At 46.7% G+C, this 23,035-nt stretch overlaps 1 protein-coding gene across 1 annotated transcript; it reads right to left on the minus strand.

The window, feature by feature from the left end:
* Positions 1-100: 100 nt before the first annotated feature.
* Positions 101-20,108, minus strand: LOC146357504 (transmembrane protein 178B-like). Its single transcript, XM_084849306.1, has 4 exons — positions 19,651-20,108; positions 10,507-10,620; positions 9,569-9,706; positions 101-1,705 (listed from the first exon to the last, which is right to left on the minus strand). Exons 1-4 carry the CDS (start codon positions 20,030-20,032, stop codon positions 1,461-1,463), a joined length of 879 nt encoding a protein of 292 aa, XP_084705432.1. The 5' UTR covers positions 20,033-20,108; the 3' UTR covers positions 101-1,460.
* Between the last annotated feature and the right edge of the window lie 2,927 nt (positions 20,109-23,035).

Below are 23,035 nucleotides of genomic sequence, written 5' to 3' on the forward strand. Positions count from 1 at the left end.
ACAGGGTTTCTCTGACAGCTGTGGCTTTTGTACAGGTATAGAAAATTAATGGCGATCTCTTCTGCAGAGATCTAAAAGGCTGAGAATTTCCGTCCTCTCACTGTAACCAAGCCTTTTAATGTAATGTCTCTTAAAACATACAGTGTCCATTTAAAAATCACACTTTCCATGAATACATTGACTTTAGCACTGAGTAATTAATTACATGCCACTTAAAAATACAATGTAAACAGCCCTCAACAAAGGCTTCTGTGCAGTCTTTTGGGGAGACAAGAAAAGGAGTACAATGAGGAAAGACCAGCGCTTCCCCTCAGCACCATTGTTGATGTTCCTGAGTTTAAGCCCAGCTCTTCTTTTTCATCTGCAGGCTGTGACCCCCTTTAAGAAAGAGTGCTTTCTTTTCTATTATAAGAGGATGCCATCCAAGGGCAGTTGAGTTTTTCAGTTTCTGTGCACATCTTCAAAAATACTTTTTCTACACTCCATCTGGAAGGATTTGATACAGGTTCCAAATCTCAAATTTACCTCTTACAGTTCCTATGACTGCATTGTTTATAGGATGGCAGCCCGGGTGCACTTTCTGGCCTCAGCTAGAAATCTGTGATTTCACCCTTTAAACGAACATGAGGATTTAAGCTGATGGTCAGGAATGTTACAAAGGTGTGTGTAAACCTAATCAGGTTATTTACACACATCTGTAAACTTAAATTGCCAACAGTTTTGGTGAGCTCTGTGTCACTAACTGAGGCCTGCCCCCTTGTGGAAGTATTCTTCGAGTATCCCAAGTCATACATGCCGTTTGCCCTAGCTCCCTATGCATTACCTTGAAAGTTACTTCACAAGCTACTGTTCTGCATATGTGGCTTCCAGAACTGGCAAGGTTCATATACTGAGTGGTCCAGAGGAAGAACTTCCTTACCTCCCTGTCTGAATGTCTAAAGCCTCCCACAAAACAAGCTGGTGTCAAAAGCTGCTTCAATGCAGTGGGTTATGTTAAACCTAAAACAGTATCGAGTCTCTGCTGCGGAGGAGAATACTGAGACTGGCTGGATTTCCCTTTGGCCTTTACCTCTGACTGGTCCGCAAGAGTTCTTGGGATGTAGTTCCCTGGAGCCATAGGATGCCAAATGGAATTCACAGCAGCGTCTGCTCCTAGCAGGAATCTGATTCAGCTTAAATGGTACATAGATCCTACAGCAACACACCCTATTTAACAGAAAACTTTCCTTTAGGCAAACCAGGAATAAGAATTAACCTGCACAGTTTGTTTGTATCAGACAGGTAGACTGAAGCATCAAAGGGTGGTGTTCCCCCAAGACTTCCGCAAAGCAATTGAATCCCTTAGTTCGTTCCATGGTGAGCACCACCCTGCTTTATGGATCTCGGATGCCCACTCTGCACTGGTGGGAACCTGCTGCTGGAGCGGCCTGTGCTTGCCAGAGTCTTTTGCATTCTTCTCATCACACGGCACCATTTTCCTGTCTGGGTTTCTGTACAACAGTCCGGGGGGTATTGAGAGAGGGGGCCAGTGTGCATAAGAATCCTGCCAGAAGTGTCAGTCCCAGGCCCCCCCACGCACAGAACATGGACCAACCATAGCCATGACTGATGTCCTCCGGTAACCCATAGACATAACGAGGGTAACGGGACAGCTCAAAGTTTATCCCAGCCACACACGTGCAAAGGGAGATAATGCAGCATGTACCTGAGGAAGAAGAGGAGAAAGAAAAGTAAGGCCAATGCATAAATGCCTCCTCTTGCCTGAAAAGGGCTGGATCATGTCTGTGAAGTTGCCAGTTCTTACGTTTGCCCACCAGGGGAAAAATAACCCAAAAATGAAACCCTGCAGAGCCAGTACTACTATTACCTACCCATTACATCAGAAACTTACTCAGGCTCACGTTCAGGTTCATTTGCCTTTCTCAGCCTTTGATGTCTACAGGGAAAAAATCCGTTTTGAATTCTTGCCTGTACTTATCCTTCTCTATCAGCTGGTTTTCCTTGACAGTTAAGGTGCACACTTACACCCATATAACCCCATGTTATATCAGGGGATGTTAAAATCACTGCAGTGTTTCTAGCTTCACCTAATTCACACCCTTAGAGAATGCTTCCTGCAGCTCTTCCAGAGGCTTCCAAGGAAAGAGGCTCTGCATTATGTCACGTGACTATGCTACTTCCATACGTTGCTGCTAGGAGCAGGAGTTTCAATAAAAGCCACTGGTTGCTAATTTTAACGTGATAATCAAATACTCCAATCCAAATGCTGGAAATGAGGCATTGAGATACTGCTTGTTATAGAAGAGCACCAAAATTGCTGCAATTCTGTCCTCTTTCACATACATGGACGTAGCTCTTCTGAGACTGGCAGACATATTTATTCTTATGAATGTAAGGCATTCGTGTAGATACTACCCTAAGCTTCCCCTAGCTTCTAGTCACCAGTACCCTATAGTAATGATCACAGCATTTCACGTTGATTGGTCTATTCAAAACTGCTACCCACTAACTCCAGATGTCAAATTAATGGATAACATAGTACATTGTACATCTATTGACTCGGCCAAGTGTGCTTTTAGACCCAAGGATTACAATGTCAGGGGTGGGGGTAGTCATTTGTCTGTAATTCCCGAAATGTGCTAGATGCACAAACATCCATTGGTGCTGGTTTTAAATTTTTTAAAAATGCATTATTTGCATTTGCATTCTGCTTTAGCCCTGGATGGTTTTGTTCTAATCTGAAATGCACATTATTGGTTCTTAACCATGAACCAATTCACACAGGTGAACTGCCAGGGATCTTTTTTCTTGGTATGATCCCTCCCAGATGAAGGAATTTGCCTGAGAGCCAGGCTGGACACACATGACCATGGCAGCACTTTTTACAGCTGCAATGATTGCGAAACTGGCTGTGGATTGTCTCCACGTTCATGATAACTTTTTGCCATGTGATCCCCGCAACAAGAGCGACCACGCAGACGAGAAGAGCGTGCAGTTTGCATGCGTCTGCTCCTCTTCCTCCATCTTGAAACTAGAGCTGCCTATTTTTCAACTGGCTGCTATAACTGCCTTTAACATTTGTTTGATCTGCAGTGATTAGTAGGTTATAGAAGGGGGTGTGTGTGTGTGTGTGTGTGTGTTTCCTAAAGAGGTTTTTAAGCAGAGACTGGATGCTACACCTATCAGGAATGCTGTAGCCAGGGGCATCATTGGATGTGGCCCACCTGGGAATGGGCCCCGGATCTTTTGAGCCATTCCCCGGATCTTTTGAGCTGCCCTAATTGCCATTTTTTTTACATGTTTCCATTGACTTGCATTGGAAAACAAAAATGGCTATAACTGTTTTAATTTGTAGGATACATAAATGAAATTTGGAGGCTTGGTAGCCCCCATGGAGCTGATTGAATATACCAAATTTCAGGCAGTTGGGTCCAGTATATTTTGTGCTAGTCACAGGTAAAATTTGCTATTTTCAAGAAAATCTGTCAAAGCGAAGAGCTATAATGTTTTTGTGCTTCCACATAAGTGCATGGAATTTGGGGGTCTGGCAGCCCCCATAGAGCTGGCACAAATATATATATTTGTGCTTCCACATACATGCATGGAATTTGGGGAACTGGCAGCCCCTATAGAGATGAGCCTGCCAACATTCAGACAGGTCTAGTGGCTTTTGTGCTAGCCATAGGTAAAATTTGCTTTTTCCAAGAAAATCTGTCAAAGTAAAGAGCTATAATTTTTTTGTGCTTCCACATAAATTCATGGAATTTGGGGAACTAGCCGGCCCTATGGAGATGACTGAACCTACCACATTTCAGACAGTTAGGTCCAGTGGCTTTTGCACTAGCCATGTGTAAAGTTTCCTTTTCTCAAAGTCTAAAACAAAAAGTAAAAACTGTCAAGTCACCCAGGGCATTAGAGATCCTAATCAGAAGGTGTTTAAGGTGACCATTAGGTGGTATGTATGTATGTATATATGTATTTATTTATTTATTTTCTTAATCGCCCATCTGGCCAGTCACCCGGCCACTCTGGGTGATGTACAATAATGCAACAGTTTAAAACAATAAAATTCCACATTAAAACGTCATATTTCTAAAAATACCCTAAGCCACCCCAAATGCCTGCCTGAACAAATCTATCCCACGATCCCTAATCTCTGGTGTAGGGGGTTTTTTGAGATGCAAAAAAACTCTCCCCTACTTTTCTTTTCTGCTCTTAAATGCCCACTGTTGGGAGCTTGCCTGCAATGAAATTTTGAAGAGGAAGAAGGGAAGAAAGAGCTCCATGTGAAATACTGGTATTTCACATGGGATCTGATTTTACTGCCCCAAACGGGAACCTTTGGCTTCTGCAGAAGTTTAGTAGCTTCAGTACAGCAAAGGATCCAGTCAGCCTCCACAAACTTCTTTCTCCCCCTCCACTTTAATTTCTCCTAAATAGCTGTAGGACTCAAATAATCCCAAAGGGAGGGTTAGGACTATGTGGCATCATGATTAAGAAACTGCTGGGGCTTTTAAATAGGTTCTACAATTTTAAAAAAGCTAGAAAAAGCCCTCAGCCACCTCAACTCATAAAGTTCTTTTAAGTAGGTGCAATCCTTGCAAACCCTGCACAGCCTCCTAAATTCCTCTGAAGAACTACTTCTCTGAAAGGAGCCACTTGGCTTAGGGAAGTCTCTCTACCCTCCACCCCCGCGCACATTTCCAATCACCATTCTTCTTTTCTTGTTCCTTCCCCTATCCTGTTCTTTCTTTCTTTCTCTTCTTTATTCCACCCAGAGCATATCTTGTGGAACTCTTAAAGAGAATTCTCTTCGGCCAGCAAGAAAAGTTCTGTACTGTATATGACTTTATACAGACAGACAAGAGGGTTGGTTTTTCTCCCTCTCCTCACTCAAGTCTTTGAGAAGAGTGGGTTCACATAGTTGCAGAGAAACAAATCTGAGGCTGTTTTGTTTGTCAGTTGCCATTATCCAGCAATAGGAAGGGCTGTAGCTCAGTGGCAGAGCACATGCTTGGCATGCAGAAGATCCCAGGTTCAATCCCCAGCATCTCCGGGTAGGGCTAGGAAAGAATCCTGCCTGAAACTCTGTAGAGCTGCTGTGCCTGTCAAAGTCAACAATACTGGGCTAGATGGACCCAGGGTCTGACTCAGTATAAGGCACCTTCCTGTGTTCTTATGAATAGAAATCTTTAATAACAACAAAAAAGGAGTTTTTGGTTTGTTTCTTTCAGTGGAGGGGAGATAAATATTGCTAATTTATGCAATCCTATATGTATGCCTACTCAGAAGCCCCATTATGTTTAATGAGGCTTACCCTCAGGGAAATTCCAGCACAGCTCCCTCCTTTTACAGGGAGGTTTGCACCTTGATGTTCTGCATGTTTACACAGAAATAAGTCCTGAGTTGTGAGCATGGTACTGCAAGCTTAATACAGTGCCTACTCAATTCCGTCTAATGAATTGCCTACCCTTGCAGCTCTGTCCTATGCATGTTTTGTCATTTGTGGCTTTGGGGTTTTTTTTGCATGAACTCTAGCTTCAGTGGTGAGGAAAAGGCACTAGGCCATGCTCAGAGTTTCTCCATAAATGAGCCCTAGTTTTGAAAACAGACTCACTGGCTGAATCCTGGTGAAGTCTTGGCACAAATGAATTTATGGGGAGGAAGATACAATGAGAGCTTGTGCATAACAAGGAGGAGGTAGAGGAGATTTGTACAAAACAAAACATCCGTTTTTATGAAGAGTTGCTGGAGGATGGTAGGATGAGGAGGATGGTAGGATAAACCCTGCACCTATTTTTCTGACATTGGGCAGGTGTAATCTCCTTCTAGGGGGCTACTATGCCTGAAATTATCATCCAATTCTGACCAAGAGAAAAAAAAAGTTAGTTTTTTTTTCTAATTTCCCATGGTAGTCAACAGGAAGCATAAAGACTCATTTTCCAAGCCTTGACTCAGGTTTGGTGCTGAAGTGAGCTGAGCTGAAGTGGTCCGACTACAAATTGGCCCAAGCAGAAGTGGGATATTTTCCAAAATGCTGAATCAGGGTCTGAGTTGAAGTGGGGTAGGGGGTCAATGCACACTTCTTATGTATGTTGCCAGAAATATTGGAACAAGGATAACTGTTTCGGCAGTTGGCCACTGTACACCACCACATTGAAGTTGAAAGGAAACGCACCCAGATGGGAGTGAAGTCAGGACTTTCAGCTGTAATTCAAAGGGTTTGACAAAAGTGGGGTACTAACCATTCAGGAAGGACAGCCAGTGGCATAGACACACACCCATCCTTGGTGGCTCATAAGTAATGGAACAAACCTACATCATTTCAAACTTAAGAATCACCTTTAATACCTGGATGAAAATCCTTTGCAGTCAATGATTGCCTGAAGTCTGGAACCCATGGACATGACCAAATGCTGACTTTCCTCCCTCAAGATACTTTGCCAGGCCTTTACTGCAGCTGCCTTTACTGCAACTGCCTTCAGCTGCTGCTTGTTTGTGGGTCTTTCTGCCTTCAGTCTTGCCTTCAGTAAGTGAAAAGCATGCTCTGTTGGGTGGAGATCAGGTGACTGACTTGGCCATTGAAGAACATCCCACTTCTTTGCTGTAATTAACTCTTGGGTAGCTTTTGCTGTATGTTTTGGGTCATTAAAAGGTAAAGGTGTCCCCAGCCAATCGTGTCCGACTCTACGGAGTGGTGCTCATCTCCATTTCTAAGCCGAAGAGCCAGCGCTGTCCAAAAATGCTTCCGTCGTCATGTGGCCGGCATGACTCAACACCGCGGTGCACGGAATGCTGTTACCTTTCCGGCCAAAGTGGTACCTATTTATCTACTTGCAATTTCTTGCTTCCAAACTGCTAGGCTGGCAGGAGCTGGGACTGAAGATGGGAGCTCACTCCATCACGTGGCACTCGGGTCTCAAACTGCTGTCCTGCAACCTTCCAGTTTTGGGTCATTATCCATCTGCAATGTGAAGCGGCGTCCTATCAGTTTGGCAGCATTTGGCTGAATCTGAGCAGAAAGTATAGCCCTATACACTTCAGAATTCATCCTGCTGCTTTTATCAGCAGTCAGGTCATTAATAAACACCAGTGACCCGGTTCCATTGGCAGCCACACATGCCCATGCCATAACACTGCCTCCACCATGTTTGACAGATGATGTGGTATGCTTTGGATCATGAGCTGTTCCTTTCCTTCTCCATATTTTTCTCTTCCCATCATTCTGGTACAAGTTAATCTTCGTCTCATCAGTCCAAAGAATCTTCTTCCAGAACCGGGCAGGCTTTTTTAGGTGTTTGCTGGCAAAGGCTAATCTGGCCTGTCTGTTCTTGAGCATTACCAGTGGTTTGCACCTTGTTGTGAAGCCTCTGTATTTACATTCATAAAGCCATCTCTTGACTGTAGATGTTGACAATGACATGCCCACCTTTGCAAGAGCGTTCTTGACCTGGCTAGATGTTGTGAAAGGGTTCCTCTTCACCATGAGCAGAATTCTGTGGTCATCCACTTTAGTTGTCTTCTGTGGTGTTCCAGGCCTTTTGCTGTTGCTGAGCTTGCCAGTTAATTCCTTCTTTTTCAGGATGTTCCAAACTGTTGTATTGGCCACTCCCACTGTTTTTGCTATCTCTCTGATGGGTTTATTTTGTTTCCTCAGCCTAACGATGGCCTCCTTCACTCGCATGGACACCTCTTTGGACCTCATGTTGGGAGTTCCAGTGAACAGCTACCAAATGCAAATGTAACACTCAGAACCACCTCCAGGCCTTTTATCTGCTTGATTGGTCATGGGGTGCCCAGGAAACAGGCCACACCTGGCCATGCAGCTGCTTGTCAGCCATTGTTCCATTATTTATGAGCCACCAACGATGGGGGTGTTTGTATGCCACTGGCTGTACTTCCTGAATGGTTAGTGCCCCACTTTTGTCAAACGCCTTGAATGACAGCTGAAAGTCCTGACTTCGCTCCCATCTGGATGTGTTTCCTTTCAACTTCAATGTGGTGGTGTACAGAGACCAACCGCCAAAACGGTTATCCTTGTTCTAATATTTCTGGCCCTGACTGTACATACATAAGAAATGTGCACTGACCCCCTACCCCACTTCAACTCAGACCCCGATTCAGCATTTTGGAAAATATCCCGCTTCTGCTTGGGCCAATTTGTAGTCGGACCACTTCAGCTCAGCTCACTTCAGCACCAAACCTGAGTCAAGGCTTGGAAAAATGAGTCTTTATGCTTTCTGTTGACTACCATGGGAAATTAGAAAAAAAACTAGCTTTTTTTCTCTTGGTCAGAATTGGATGATAATTTCAGGCATAGTAGCCCCCTAGAAGGAGATTACACCTGCCCAATGTCAGAAAAATAGGTGCAGGGTTTATCCTACCATCCTCCTCATCCTACCATCCTCCAGCAACTCTTCATAAAAACGGATGTCTTGTTTTGTGCAACTCCTCTCTACCTCCTCCTTGTTATGCACAAGCTCTGATTGCATCTTCCTCCCCATAAATTCATTTGTGCCAAGACTTCACCAGGATTCAGCTAGTGAGTCTGTTTTCAAAACTAGGGCTCATTTATGGAGAAACTCTGAGCATGGACTAAGTGCCTTTCCCTCACCACTGAAGCTAGAGGAAGTATCTATGTATGTATGTAATCTATACACACACGCAAGCACACTGCATGCACACACCACACACACACACACACACACACACACACCCCAGATGTGCACTTAGTGTGCGTGTGTGTGTGGATGCACAATTTTGTGTTATGGGCCTGTGCCCCGCATCTTTTAAGAACCTAGCAACACCCCTGGCTGTAGCAATGGTTTTCCTACATCAGCACAGTGCTTGACTATTTGATCTTTGAGGTCCCTTTCAATTCCTTTGATTCTATGTTATCTCCATGCTGTGGAAGGATTCACCTACTCATTCTTACATACTGAACTGCTGCTTAAGACACAGCTACAGGAGCAGAGTTGAAAAGCTGGCAATCATACTTTACATTTTAAAAGTCTACAGATGTGCTGCAGCAAGAAAAACTATCATTTTATCATAAACACCATCTAGTTCAACCCCCTGCTGATGCAGGAAATCCATTGCTACAGTATCCCTGATAGGTGACCTTCCAGCTGCTGCTTAAAAACTTATTCTGAAAAAAAAAAACCCTTATCTGCTAATTGTTGCAGACCATCAAACAGCTATTAAAAGCCTCCACCTAGTAACAGAACAAGGTACGTTCCTCTGTTCACGCCCCTATGAAGCAGATGATCTGTGTAGTTGCAAGCATAGCAGTGAATATAGATGTATTGCTGATTACATAGCTGGATAAACACCATTATTTGGCAAAGCAACATTTTTTATATTTCATGTATTTATTTGTGTCATTCAGAAGTTTCACCAGTCATTTTACACTACCTGTTCTTGTCACATTTTACACTACCTGTCATGTGTTCTTGTCACATGAATCCAGTTCCACCACCAAGGCTTTGATTTAATCCATAGAGTGCACAGTGCGAAGTGCATTTGCTCAAAAATAAACGGCTCTTGGACTAAAAAGAAGAACTCTCACCTCCCATAAGGAACAGCAGTCCAGCTACATATTGCATGAGCTCATGCTGTTTACAGCAGCCCAGCATGCCAATGATCCATCCGAACAGGATGATGGAAACTGCCATGCCAATGAAACCAGCTGTCATTCTCCGCAGATCTGAGGAGGGGTGGGGATGTTGGTGCAGGGAAGAAAGGAGATGGACAAAGGGAGAGAGACAATCCATGAAGAGTAATTTGGGGCCTCTACAGGAAAAAAAGAGCCTCTCTTTTGCACAAATGATTGACCTGAGTGCTCCCAATTAGTGAGATCATGTACAGCATTTATGAAGGCAAAGCCTCAGCACTTCCTAAAAATATGACGTTCAGTTCTTTAGTGAATGAATCAGAGTCCACAAAATAATCACTTTGGAAAAGTGGTCCTGATTGTGGAAATCTGGCATGCTGGATGTGTATTGCAAGCTGTTTACACTGAACCAACCCCCAGCTCCCCCCCCATCACCTATGGCTCTCTGGCAGAAAGCACTTGAATAGGCAATCCCTTTGGATGTCTTGTGTTCAGAAGCATGATGAGCTCTTCCAATGGTTGACATTATGATGGTATGCTGTCACAGGCACAAGCTGGGGAGCCTCTTGACAAGTGCCCTCAAGGAGCTTAGAAAGGAGTCCAGGAGGTTAGGCAGATAGTGAGGTTGGGAGAGGAAGGGATTAAATGTTCTTTGCTTGCTCGACTGCATCAAAAAGACCCTGTAAATGGAAAGCTAGTGTGTCAGGAAGAAGGCTACACGTCTCCTTGATGTACTAGCTTTCCTATGCATATTTTTTGAAAAAGAGAAACATTCAAACATGCCATTCCCTTTATCTGCATTCAGAAGGACTGTACATGCCATTGCCTTGAATGCTCGGTCATTACTGATAATACCAATACGAGGATGTTCAGCATGTGTTTGGGGTACTTACGGAGGGCATGCCATTCATCCTGGCGGATAGTGTTGGTGATATTAACAGGCAAGTTGCGTGGCAGGGAAGATGAGGTGTAGTGATACTTCACAGCTGTGCAGCGCTGAATGACTCCTGAAAGGGACAAACATACAATATTCAGATGGAGACACTAGATCTGAAGCTAGGCTTTAGTGATGCTGTTTTCCCTTTACTACCCATAAACTATGTTAAGCCTGCTCTGCATCTGGTGTAGTACGGTGGCTAAGAGACTGAGCTACAAATCAGTAAGTCACTGAATTTCACTTCTCAGGTTGTCAGCTACAGCCTTACTTCTGCAATATAGGGACAATTATACTGACCTATGTTATAGTATTGTTGTAAAAATTATAAAGAGGCAATATATGTGAAGAGCTTTTTAATATTCAGAAGTGCTATATAAATGCTTAAGTGAATTATTATAATCATTATTATTTATAATATTGTATCACAAAAACAGTAATTCTAGATGTGAGATTTGCTAGGCTGATGGTTCTGGTTACAATGGACACTAGTACATGGTGATTTCCGCTATGGAAGAAAAGGGCAGAAGCTTAAAGTTTCCAAATAGATTCTAAAAAAATTAACTGGATGAAAATTACATAGAAGAATATTGTGATTTCACTCTTGGACCCTCTTGAATCACAGTTCATAACCGTTAACAGAGGTGCCTTGTCTACAGTGTAATTCATGAAGTCCTCCTATTAAATCTGCCCACAAATGGCCTTTCCAAAGTTATTTTGCACTGGAGAATCATTAGGGAGCTAAACCACAAAGTTGGCAATGCATGGTTTTATTGCAAATCTCATAATTTCAGTGCATTACACCTTCCCGATCTTCTCCTAGCTCAAGTAATTTTCCATTTACTTTAGTATGCCCCCAGAGGATTCTGGCCTCACTTGCAAAGAGCTCTATACAGATGTGAATTAAATCCTCAAACTACTCTTTCCTGCATTATTTCTATTGTATTTATCACCAGCTGCTTCAGTCATAGGACAAGGCAACACTGTGCTGAATTGTCTGCTAGCTAATTTCATCTATTTCAGAACATTCTCATCAGCTTCTTATTCGATCTTGATTATTTTAATATTGAGACATCAAATCCAATGTTGCCTATGCAAATTTCCTTTTTTAATTGGAAAAATCTCTATTTTATGAACATTAGACAAGCAGTATTAAAAAAAACCCAAACCTCAGTTTTGATAGCTTGAGGAAAATCAGTGGAAAAGAATTACCAGGGCTGTGTGGCAGATACTGGTCTCCAGTGGTAGCACATATGCCTTGTATGCAGAAGTTAGCCATAGGGCCAGTGCAATGAGAAGCAAATAAAAAATGTCTCCTGTCAGCTTGAAGTGCCCAATCGCAGAGGAGACATCCCACTGGATCATGATATGATTCACTGTACCAGCTGTGCCTCTTTCCTCCAACCAGCCCCCACTGTGAATAGGCTATTCTTCCAGGTCTCTGCATTGGGTGTGATCGGATTGTTCCTGGTGCAGAGATGCTACAGAACACCTGTCCTCAGAGATGGCACACTGAGAACAGTGACTCACACAGAAACCACAGGAGGAAAGCTCCTCTAAAGACAAATCGTTCTTACTACTATGTACTTTAAAAACAGATCTTTTCATTAAAACCTGAACAGCAGAAATGACTGCAGGAGATATTGGTCCCCTTCACAATTGTTTTTAAAAAAGAATATGCTACCCTCTTCCAATTGCTGGTGGTGCAATGATACAGAAGGCACCTTAACACACATGATGTGGTCCTGTCCTGTTGTTTCTCAGTGCTGGACAGAAGTCATTGTCTGTATCAACTTGGTTCTGGAAACAGATCTAAAATTCATGGATAAAACAGCATTCATAAGAGACCTCCCAGGTGCACAGAAACTTACCCCAGGACAACGGAAAGGTTGGCTGCCAAATGTGTCATTTTACAACACTGGAAAAGTCAAGACAGTCCAACAATCCACCCCTCCTTGCTCAACATACTTGAAGTATCGTAGATTATAGAAATGATATGCTTACCAAGCTACATGGCAAACCTATATTGAGCACTATTCCTAGCTGAATGTAAGCATATTTTGTTTTTGACACCCCTTTGCAAATGAGCAAAACCTAAGAACACTGACCCCTTCCTTTCCCCCTCTCCCTCACCCTTTTTGCTCTACCTTAGTTTCCCTTTTTGTTGCTATGGCTGTTTGTGTTATGTGATATAAACCAGGGCTGAACAACTTGGAGAGGTCTGCAGGACATTTTCTCATGCTTGTAATTGCAATCAGTCATATGCTACTCCATCTTACTGCTCCTTGTACTGTTCTGTATCATTATTGTAGTTTTAAATTGTTTTAATTGTATGTTTTAAATGTATTTGTATTGTTCTTGTAATGGAAATTGGTTTTAATAGAGTATTTAAATGTATTTTAATATTTATATGTTGATCACTTAGATATGTTTTTTATTAAGTAGTATATACATCTTATTAATAAATCAAATACATAAATTATAAATCATTCCGCCCCACCCCCACCCCCTGGATCCCCCTGTGGGCTGCAGTCCCCAGGGCACCTGGAAAAAATCAGAAAAAAATGGCAAATTGCTGCCAAAATTCACTGGCAAACCACTCTGTGGGACTAAAAGGATTAAATTTAAATTTGAGCCTTTTAGTGCTCCATGGAGGTTCCATAGAGGTAAAAGGGTCACATTTCATCTCAGTAGTGGCTCTGTAGTGCTAGGAGCTCGAATTTGGGGGTGGTGGTGTTCATTTCTGTATATAGTTACATATTTATTTTGCTGTCACCTCTGAATTCAACACTGTGATGGGGGACAAGGGCCACACGTTGCCTACCCCCTGGTATAAACTAAAAAACAAAACTCAATAAAATCATTAATTAAAAAAGAAAACTTTTCAAATGTAAGAGTGCTTCCATATTTCATCTTTTTTGCAATGGTGCCTCAACCATCAGAAGTTCAAGAGACACCACTCTAATGACTACCATGCATGGTGAGCCATACAAGAGCTCATCTACTTTGGATGAGTTGTCTTCTTTAGAGCAGCCTTCTTCAACCTCGTACCCTCCATTTGTTTTGGACTACAGTTCCCAGAATTCCTGATCATATTGGCTAGGGCTGATAGAAGTACAAGTCCAAAAACATTCAGAGGATCCCAGGTTGAGGAAGGCCAATTTAGGGGAAATGAGAGGGAAGCTGAAAAACTGGATTGAACCAAAGAGGCCAGAAGAAGTGATTAAGACAAGAAATCTTTTAAAAATCTGATCTGCAAATGAATCTATACTTAGAAAACCCTTAATAATGACAAAGATCTCATGACTATGTATTGGGAAGAGTGATTTTGAAGACTTATTTATTTATTTATTTATTTATTTCATTTCTATACCGCCCAATAGCCGAAGCTCTCTGGGCGGTTCACAAAAATTAAAACCAAACAACACACAATAAAACAATTTAAAATATACAGAACATTAAAACCACAATATAACAATACAACCACAATAAAACCTAGCAGCAGTGCAGGAGTTTAAAATACAGATTTAAAACAGCAAAGATAAAAATTTAGAAAGCTAAAATGCTAAAATGCCTGGGAAAATAAAAAGGTCTTCACCTGGCGCCAAAAGGAATACAATGTAGGTGCCAGGCGAACCTCACTAGGGAGCTCATTCCCGAGCCGGGGTGCCACAACAGAAAAAGCCCTCCTCCTAGTAGCCACCCGCCTCACTTCCTTTGGCAGGGGCTCATGGAGAAGGGCCACTGATGATGATCTTAAGGTCCGGGCAGGCACATATGGGAGGAGGCAATCCTTCAGGTAACCTGGCCCCAAGCCGTTAAGGGCTTTGAATGTTAACACCAGCACTTTGAATCGGGCCCGGAAATGGACTGGCAGCCAGTGCAGCTGGAAAAGTACTGGCGTAATATGAGCTCGCAGGCCAGTCCCTGTTAACAATCTTGCTGCCCTATTTTGGACCAGCTGAAGTTTCCGGACCATTTTCAAAGGCAGCCCCACGTATAACGCATTGCAGTAATCCAGACGAGAAGTTATCAGAGCATGGATAACTGTAGCTAGGCTATCTCTGTCCAGATAAGGGCGTAGTTGGTATACCAGCCTAAGCTGATAAAAAGTGCTCCGTGCCACTAAGTTCACCTGTGCCTCAAGTGACAGTTCTGGATCCAAGAGCACCCCCAAACTACGAACCTGATCCTTTAGGGGGAGTGCAACCCCCTCCAGAACAGGTTGAATATCACCTAGCCAGGCAGACGAACCACCCACTAACAGTACCTCCGTCTTGTCTGGATTGCGTTTCAGTTCATTGGCCCTCATCCACTCCATTACCGTGCCCAGGCACTGATTCAGAACAGCCACTGCCTCACCTGGTTTTGATGAGAAAGAGAGGTAGAGCTGGGTGTCATCCGCATATTGATGGCACCTCAGCCCACACCTCCGGATAACCTCCCCCAGCGGTTTCATGTAGCTGTTAAACAGCATGGGGGATAAAATAGAGCCCTGTGGAATTCCATGGCACAATTGCCATGGCACAGAGCAATAATCCCCCAGCACCACCTTCTGGAATCGGCCATCCAAGTAGGAGCGGAACCACTGTAGTGCAGTGCCTCCAACTCCTAACCCAGACAACCTATCCAGAAGGATACCATGGTCGATGGTATCGAAAGCCGCTGAGAGGGCCAGGAGAATCAACAGGGTCGCACTCCCCCTGTCTCTCTCCCAGCAGAGGTCATCCCACAGGGCGACCAAGGCAGTTTCCATTCCAAAACCAGGCCTGAAGCCCGATTGAAATGGATCTAGATAATCCGTTTCATTCAACAGTGCCTGGAGCTGTCCTACAACCACCCGCTCAAGCACCTTGCCCAGGAAGGGGATGTTGGCCACTGGCCTATAATTGTTAACATCCTCTGGGTTCAGGTTAGGCTTTTTCAGGAGTGGTCTAATTACTGCCTCTTTTAAAGCAGCAGGCACCACTCCCTCTCTCAAGGAGGAATTTACAACCTCCTGGACCCAGCTGGACAACCCCTCCTTGTTTGATTTAATAAGCCATGAAGGGCAAGGGTCAAGCACACAAGTGGTCGATCGGACTTGGCCAAGCACCTTGTCTGCATCCTCAGGCCTCAGTAACTGAAACTCATCCAATAAAACTGGACCAGACGGTGCTCTGAATGCCTCTACCAATGGAACTGCATTAATGGTGGTGTCCAATTCATGACGAATCTGAGCGACTTTATCCTCAAAGTGCTGTGCAAACTCGTCACAGCGTGCTACCGAGGGTTCCACCATCTCTCTCCCTGGCCCAGAATGTAACAGGCCACGAACCACTCGGAAAAGCTCCGCTCTCGTCTAGACATACTCATCTAGAAGACAAGCAGCCTTCCAATTTGGAGCACAAATGAAGCCAGAAAGAAATTTGGACCACAATCCAGTACAGAGGTATACATAAGCTGCTCTGTTTCATGACATTACACACACCTAACTCTGTATTGGATGGTGGCCCTATTGTGTGGCATGAATTAACCTTTAACAAAGCCTCAAATAAGGGGGAACACACTCAAAGCAGTGTTTAGAGAGTGAGCCACAGAGTTTGTTTTAAATCCTAGCAACATCATGAGACTAGAAAGCCTTTGACTAGAAGGGAGGAGGGAGAGTGAAAGAGAGAGAAAAACATGATACAAGAGGATACCAATTAATAAAATGAAACAAATGAACTGCCTTTTAAGGGATAAAATCAACATGGAAACATAAATGTGCAGAAGCTGGATTCTAATGGATTAAATGCAGGAAAGCAGCTGATTATTTTATAATGATTCTGTAAACAGAAGCCACAGCTATATCTTATACTGGCAACAGAGTTAGAAACCACAGGCTATTGTTCATATACAGCGCCATCCATGTAGGTGGTGCTTTACAAAGAACAGGTTCACAGGTCCCTACCCAAAGGGCTTACGATCTAAAAACCGACATGCTGGGCAGCATCCGCTGGAGAACGCCCACGAGCAGCCAGCCCCGCTGATTTCCTTCTGCAAGCACTGCCCACCCCTTGCACAATGGAGATTTAGCTCTTCCAGGGGCAACCTGAAATGAGTGAAAATGGGGCAGGCCAACAGAGCCTTTCTGCTCATTTCAGGGTTTGCCCCCAGAAGCGCTAACTCTCCATTCCTTGAGCGGTGGGCACTGCTTGCACATCAGAATCGGTGGGTCTGGCCACTCGTGGAGTGGAAGCGATCGTGGGCCCCACTCATGCATGGGCAGCATTGGATACTACCCCACCCCACAATGGGGTAGGGACAAATGAAGGCAGAGGGCACTATGAGGAGAAAATGCTATTTTTCATTTACATGTGCATTGGTTGGTTTAGTTAAAATTGAGTGATGGTTGTTCCAAAGGCTTCCTGGAAAGGGGGAGTTTTGAGGAGGGACTGAAGGGAACTAAAGGACGTGGTTATATGGAGGCATTCCGGGAGGCAGTTTCAGACATAAGTGGCAGGAATGGAGAAGGACTATATACCTCAATAAACCACATATTAAAGATATTTAGAGTTAGAACTCTATCTTAACAATCATCCTGGGCAAGGCAATTCTATCTTTCTGGAGGGGGCAGGGGATTCCGTGGCTGAGCAATCACCACACCCGACCCTGCTGTTTTGTGGCAGCCAGGGTGGGAGGTGAGGGTTGGCACCCTTGACTTCAGTTGGAGGGAATTTATTATGCCCGTTCCAGGGCTGGAGTAGTATCAGGCCCTTTTGGAGGGTATAGTGGGGGAATGAGGGGGCTTTGGAGCTGCCAAATCTACAACTGCCCCTGATATGCCCCCAACATGCCCAGATTTCTTCCACACCACCAACAGAACTTCTACACTGAGTGAGGGGGGAGATTAATTCTTCCAGCAACTATATAATGTTCCCTGCTGTGATGCACTGTATTTTGGGGTGGTTTGGTCTGGCAGTTATAGCAGAGGAGAACTGCTACAACTGGTTTGTTGACATGGATCAACACAGCTGCCTGCAGTTTTGGACTCTTCTTGGGAACATGCTTATGGGGTCTGTCACAATGTGCACCGACACTTCAAACTCTACCACTACACCCCTGGTTATGGGTAAAGGACATCCTTTGGGAGAGGTGTGTGATTCACCTACTACCAAGGAGAAGTTCTACATTCCCAACTTTGGTTTGTGAGTCAATGATGTCTTGCAATGAAGACAACAGTTTTCTAATTTGAGCAGCGTAAAGCAACAGCTGCTTTCTATATACAGCTTTTGGACACATGTCAAGAATACCAGATACATTTCTTAGCATCGCATGCCGGAAGGTGGCACACCAGAGACCGCCCACAAAAACATTTTTCCCAAGTACCAGGAGAAGTGCCCTGGCAGTGGCCAGCAGCTGGACGTGGAGTACTCTAGTGACAATAGTGGCATCCACCATCATCTGTCAGGTTTGTCGCTCAGAACTGACCATTGCCCTGGGACTGCTGAAGGAAGAGGAAAGCCTGCTCTGTCTCCCTCCATCGTCCAGAGGAACAAGAGCCACCAATGGCTACTCCAGCAAGAACACCATAAGGGAAGATCAGCCTGGCTGGAGTGCGTTTAAGTGCTCCCTTATAGCTCATCACCTTGTTCTGGCCTTGAAAAACTGATCTCCCTCTGCTTCCTTTCCCCTTTCCCCTCCACTCCCCTCCCCTCATGTGTCTTGTTGTTTCAGTTCATGAGCCTGATGGCAGATGGCCTGTCTCTCTTTTTGATTGATGTGAGCCACTTTGAGAGACATTAATTTCTGGAAAGCAGGATAAAAAATGCAGTAAAGAAATAAAATAAATAACTAGACAATGGCGCTAAGGACACAACCTTTGGCACAACCCCAAAGGGCAGGTAGTGCCATTGGAAAATGCAGACAAGTCTTTCTTTAAGGCAAGCCCATATCATAAGTAAGAGGCTTCTTGTGCAGAACATGCATCCCAGCCTGGTCACACAGATTGTCCTCACCATCACCCATGTGAAAAGGTGAAAGCAACCCCTGCCTGCATACCATCAGGCATTTACCTTAAAGAACTAGGTACACAATCCTTTGTGGGTGTACACATAAGCAGTCCTGACTAAAGGGCAGGAGGAAGAGTGAATTCATATGGAGAACTGTAATTTATTTATTTATTTATTTATGTTGTTGTTGTTGTTATTACATTTTTATCCCACCTTTCTCCCTGTTGCAAGGAGTCCAAGGTGGCTTACACGGTCTTCCTCCTCCTCTCCCTTTTATCCTCACAACAACCCTGCAAGATAGGTTAGGCTGAGAGTCAGTGACTAGCCCATAATGACCCAGTGAGCTTCATGGCTGAGTGGGGACTAGAACCCAGGTCTCCTGAGTCCCAGCCCAGCACTCCAACTGCTACACCACACTGGCTCCCAGTGTCAACCAGCTGATCACAGCTATGACCAGCATTGCTTGCCCCAACTGTTGCAATCACAGAAATCCTTGCCAGTTATATCCATGGGATGACCTGGATCACTGGAGTTCTTCGATGAGAATGTGTACAGTGGACAGTTGTGGCTATTCTCATGTAGAAGATGACAGCGTGTGCGAGTGTGTGTGGGGGAGAGAGAGAGAGAGGGAGAGAGGGGGAAGCGGCTCTAAGCCCTCGGCATATGGGATGACAGAGATCCTGGGAGATGCAGCTAACCCCCCTCCCCCAGTTTAGGGATCAGGGACTTGTGAGAAGCCCATTCTCCCTTCGGGTCCTGTTGAGCCTTCTTGCCACCAAGCGATGGCTTAAAGGCCCTTGGATGGCGGGCACTTCGCTGGGACTCAACGGGGAGGACGAACGGGGAGACCAGGTCTGGGAGAACCGGCTGGGAATCGCTCTCGGCCACCCGCCACCCCAAGAGAGCTCCCCGGCGCAGCAGAAGAGCGGACCCCCGGAGGCATCGCTCTCCCTCCCGAGCCTGGGCGGGGACGGAAGCGCGGCAGGTTTCAGCACCTTGGACAGCGGCGGCGGCGGGATGCCCCGGCCGGGCTCGCTGCACGCGGGGAGCGCCGAGACCCCCGGCCCGGCCCGGCCCGGCCCGGCCCCCGCTCGCCCCCTCCCGCCCTCCCTCCGCCCCGCCCTCCGCACCTTTCCGGATGAGCTCCTCGCTCTCGGGCTCGAAGCCCGCGCGGTGGCAGCGCCGCCAGAGGCCGGAGACGGTGGAGTTGAAGCGGCGGCCGCAGTGCGCGTCCAGCACCAGGGCGGCGGCGGGCGGCGGCGGGGCGCGCCCGGGCAGCAGGGCCCGCGGCGGGCGGGCGCGGAGCGGCAGGTGCGGGCTGGGCGCCGACATGGAGCCCGCCGGGTCGCTGCTGGCGTGGCGCTTGTGGCCGAAGCCGCGGCAGCGCTCGCGGTGCCTCCGCGCGTCCGTCTCGTACCAGCAGTCGGTGCCGATGGCCACGGCCAGCAGGGCCAGGGCGGCGGCGGCCAGCAGCAGCCCCGAGCAGCTCAGCGCCTGAGCCGCGGCCGCCATCTTCCGCGCGCCCCCGCCGCCGCCGCCGCCGCCGCCCGCCGCTGCTCCCCCTGCAGCCCGGCCGGGGGGCCGCAGCGCCGCCCGCGCCTGAGCAGGCCCGCGGGGCTCCGGGGCGCGGGACCAGCGCCACCGCCTCCCAGGCAGGCCGCTGGCCCAGCCCTAGAGGCGGCGGCGGCGGCGGCGGCGGGAGAGAAGGGGCCGCCCGCCCTCCGGCAGCTCCTGCGCAGCCCGGCTGGCCGGAGGAGTCTGGCGCCGGGACTGAGCTGCCCGCCTCCGGAGGACCCGGAGCTCCGCGGTGCGGATATTCCGAGGCATGCAGAGGCCCGCGCAGGGGAGGCTGGTGGTCCCGATCTCGGCGGGGCTGTGAATCCATTCTGGGTTTCAGTCAGGACCATTCCGAACTCTAGGGGGGCTGTCCAAGGTGCTGAGCCCGCGGGGGGGGGCGGAGGGTTCACTGGGCCCGCGAGGAGCTCCCGCCTTTGATTTTTCAGCCTCCGGACCCAACTCGAGGCTGGTGGCTCCCGTGTCAGTGGGGCTGTGAAGCCGCTCTGAACCCAGAATGGACTCCCGTCCCCACAGACACCAGAGCCACCAGCCTCCACTGTATTTCAAGCCATAGCCAACAGCCTTGGCCAACCTGGCACCCTCCACATGCGTTGGCTAGACTGCAAGCCCCATCACCCCGAAACAACATGGCCAGGATGGGAGTTGCAGTACAAGGTGTACAACACATCTGGAGGGTGTCGGGATAGGGGAAGCCTGAAATCATACATGTGGCCTGACAAGAGTGCTTCTGTGCATGTCCCGAGTGCAGCTCTGCTGCCACGTGGCGTAACCAGCACTGGCCACACCACATGTGAGAGTCATGGCACGAAAGTATGTCCAGGCTTCAAGGGGATCTCAAGCCCTGGCAGTGACCCCACACTACCCTAGCCAGAAGGGCTTCCACTGATGGTGACCCATGAAGCTGCCTTATAACAGGTCAGACCATTGGTCCTTGCAGTCTAGCACTGTCTGTTCTGATTGGCAGCAGCAGCAGCTCTTTGGGGCTGCTTCCCCAGGCCTGCTAATCAGGATCCTCAAACTGGCAATGCCAAGGGCTGCGTGCCCAGCAGGTGCTCTCCCACCAGGACCATAGCCAGCCTAACAGTTCGGGGGGGGGGGTCACCAAAAAGGTAGGGGGCAGCTTCCCAGTACTTTTAGCATCACATGAACTTTTAGCATAAGAGACTTCTAGCACAATTTCAGTAAGAAAGGGAAAAGAAAGACTACTGAACTGAATGAGCAACCCAATAGCTTTAGTTTTTAGATGACAACGTTTTTCACACAGGGGGAGGATGCACTGATTAATTTGAAAGAATGAATTCTTTGTCTGAATGTATAGCCAGAACTAAATCCCAGTCCATTGTTGACCCAACAGGTGTTTTCAGTGGCTGCCTTTATAAATCTGAGCAACATGCCCCTTCTTATCCCATGAAGGCACTGCCCCAAATAGTAGCATCTGTACCTTTAAGAAGAAAAACAAAGGCTTTCCTGTTGGTTTCTTAAAACATCTGTAATAAATGTAATTATTTGTAAAAATTTAGGGGGCAGAGAAAATTGGGGGACAGGCCCCCTGGCCCCCTCTGGTTACAGGCCCATCTCCCTCTAAGCACTGGCAGGGCCCTTCCCTTCCTGACCCTGTCTAGTTTATGTAGCATTTTAAAATGTCTTTGCCTTACATAAAAATAGCCCAGCTGAAAGAGCACTACCATTTGCTTAGTTTCAGACACTTAAAACTTGTCCAAGTAAAACAAGTGTCCCCTGTACACTGGAAGCTGTTCAATCTTGGGGCTTGGCACGCTAGAGAGCAAACACCATGTGCAGTTCTCTGGGTACCGTACCTCCTCTGCACTGTCACACGGCTAATAGAGTGGGGTGGCATCCTTGAAACATTCTCACCGCTGCATGGGAGGGGAGATTGTTTCATGAGTGTATATTGGCCAAACCTTGGGAACTAGAAATGCTTTCATTCATTCTCTTTGTTTGTACACGGGCTCCACTTATTGCAGGAGTGTGGAACCTCGGCCTCAGGGGCCCAACCCAACCTGGCTGGGGTCCCAATCCAGCCTTCTGATGTTCCCTAGAAGGCCGTGGCCCCTTCCGCTGGCATCGTTCCCTTTCCGCTAACCACCAATCATTTGGTTTTCTGCTATTTCTGCAGATTTTCCTCCAGTTCCCAAAGGCTGAAATGCTGCTCCTAAGTCTTGGTTACTGGCAGCAAGAGCTTTAAGCAAAGACAGGTGGGTATTTGGGGGCCGGCCCCTTTTCCCCTTTGGCCCCACCCATCACTAGAAGGGGCCGCGGCGGCTTAGTGGTTGAGACGCTGAGCTGCAGACTGGAAGGTCGGCAGGACAGCAGTTCGAGACCTGAGTGCCGCGTGACGGAGTGAGCTCCCGTCTTCAGTCCCAGCTTCTGCCAACCTAGCAGTTCGAAAGCAAGAAATTGCAAGTAGATAAATAGGTACCACCTCGGCGGGAAAGGTAACAGTATTCCGTGCACCTCGGTGTTCAGTCATGCCGGCCACATGACCACGGACGCGTCTTCGGACAGCGCTGGTTCTTCGGCTTAGAAGTGGGGATGAGCACCGCACCCTAGAGTCAGACACGACTGGTTGGGGACACCTTTACCCTTTACCTTTATCACTAGAATGCAGCCCCCAAGAGCTGCTCCAAAATGGAACTAAGAGTAGTTCAACACCCCGGACTTCAAGGGATTCTCCCCCCACCCCCGGGGCTGATGAACAGTATGCTGAATGATCAGGGCAGATGGGGCACGCTTCTTGTTAGAAAAGCTGAAAGCACACAGGGCTTTGTAGCTGAGATGGATGAGGGGTGGAAATGGCAGAAGTTTACAAAGCTATGCAAGGTGTGGGGAAAGGAGACAGAGAGAAGATTTTGTCCCTCTCTCAGTGAACTTGATTGGCAGTCGCATTCGGGTCAGAAAGTACTCTTTGACAGCATG

The sequence above is a fragment of the Heloderma suspectum genome, chromosome 1 (genome assembly GCF_057233095.1).
Source record: "Heloderma suspectum isolate Gila_16-S chromosome 1, 16-S_ref, whole genome shotgun sequence".
Taxonomy (NCBI): domain Eukaryota; kingdom Metazoa; phylum Chordata; class Lepidosauria; order Squamata; family Helodermatidae; genus Heloderma; species Heloderma suspectum.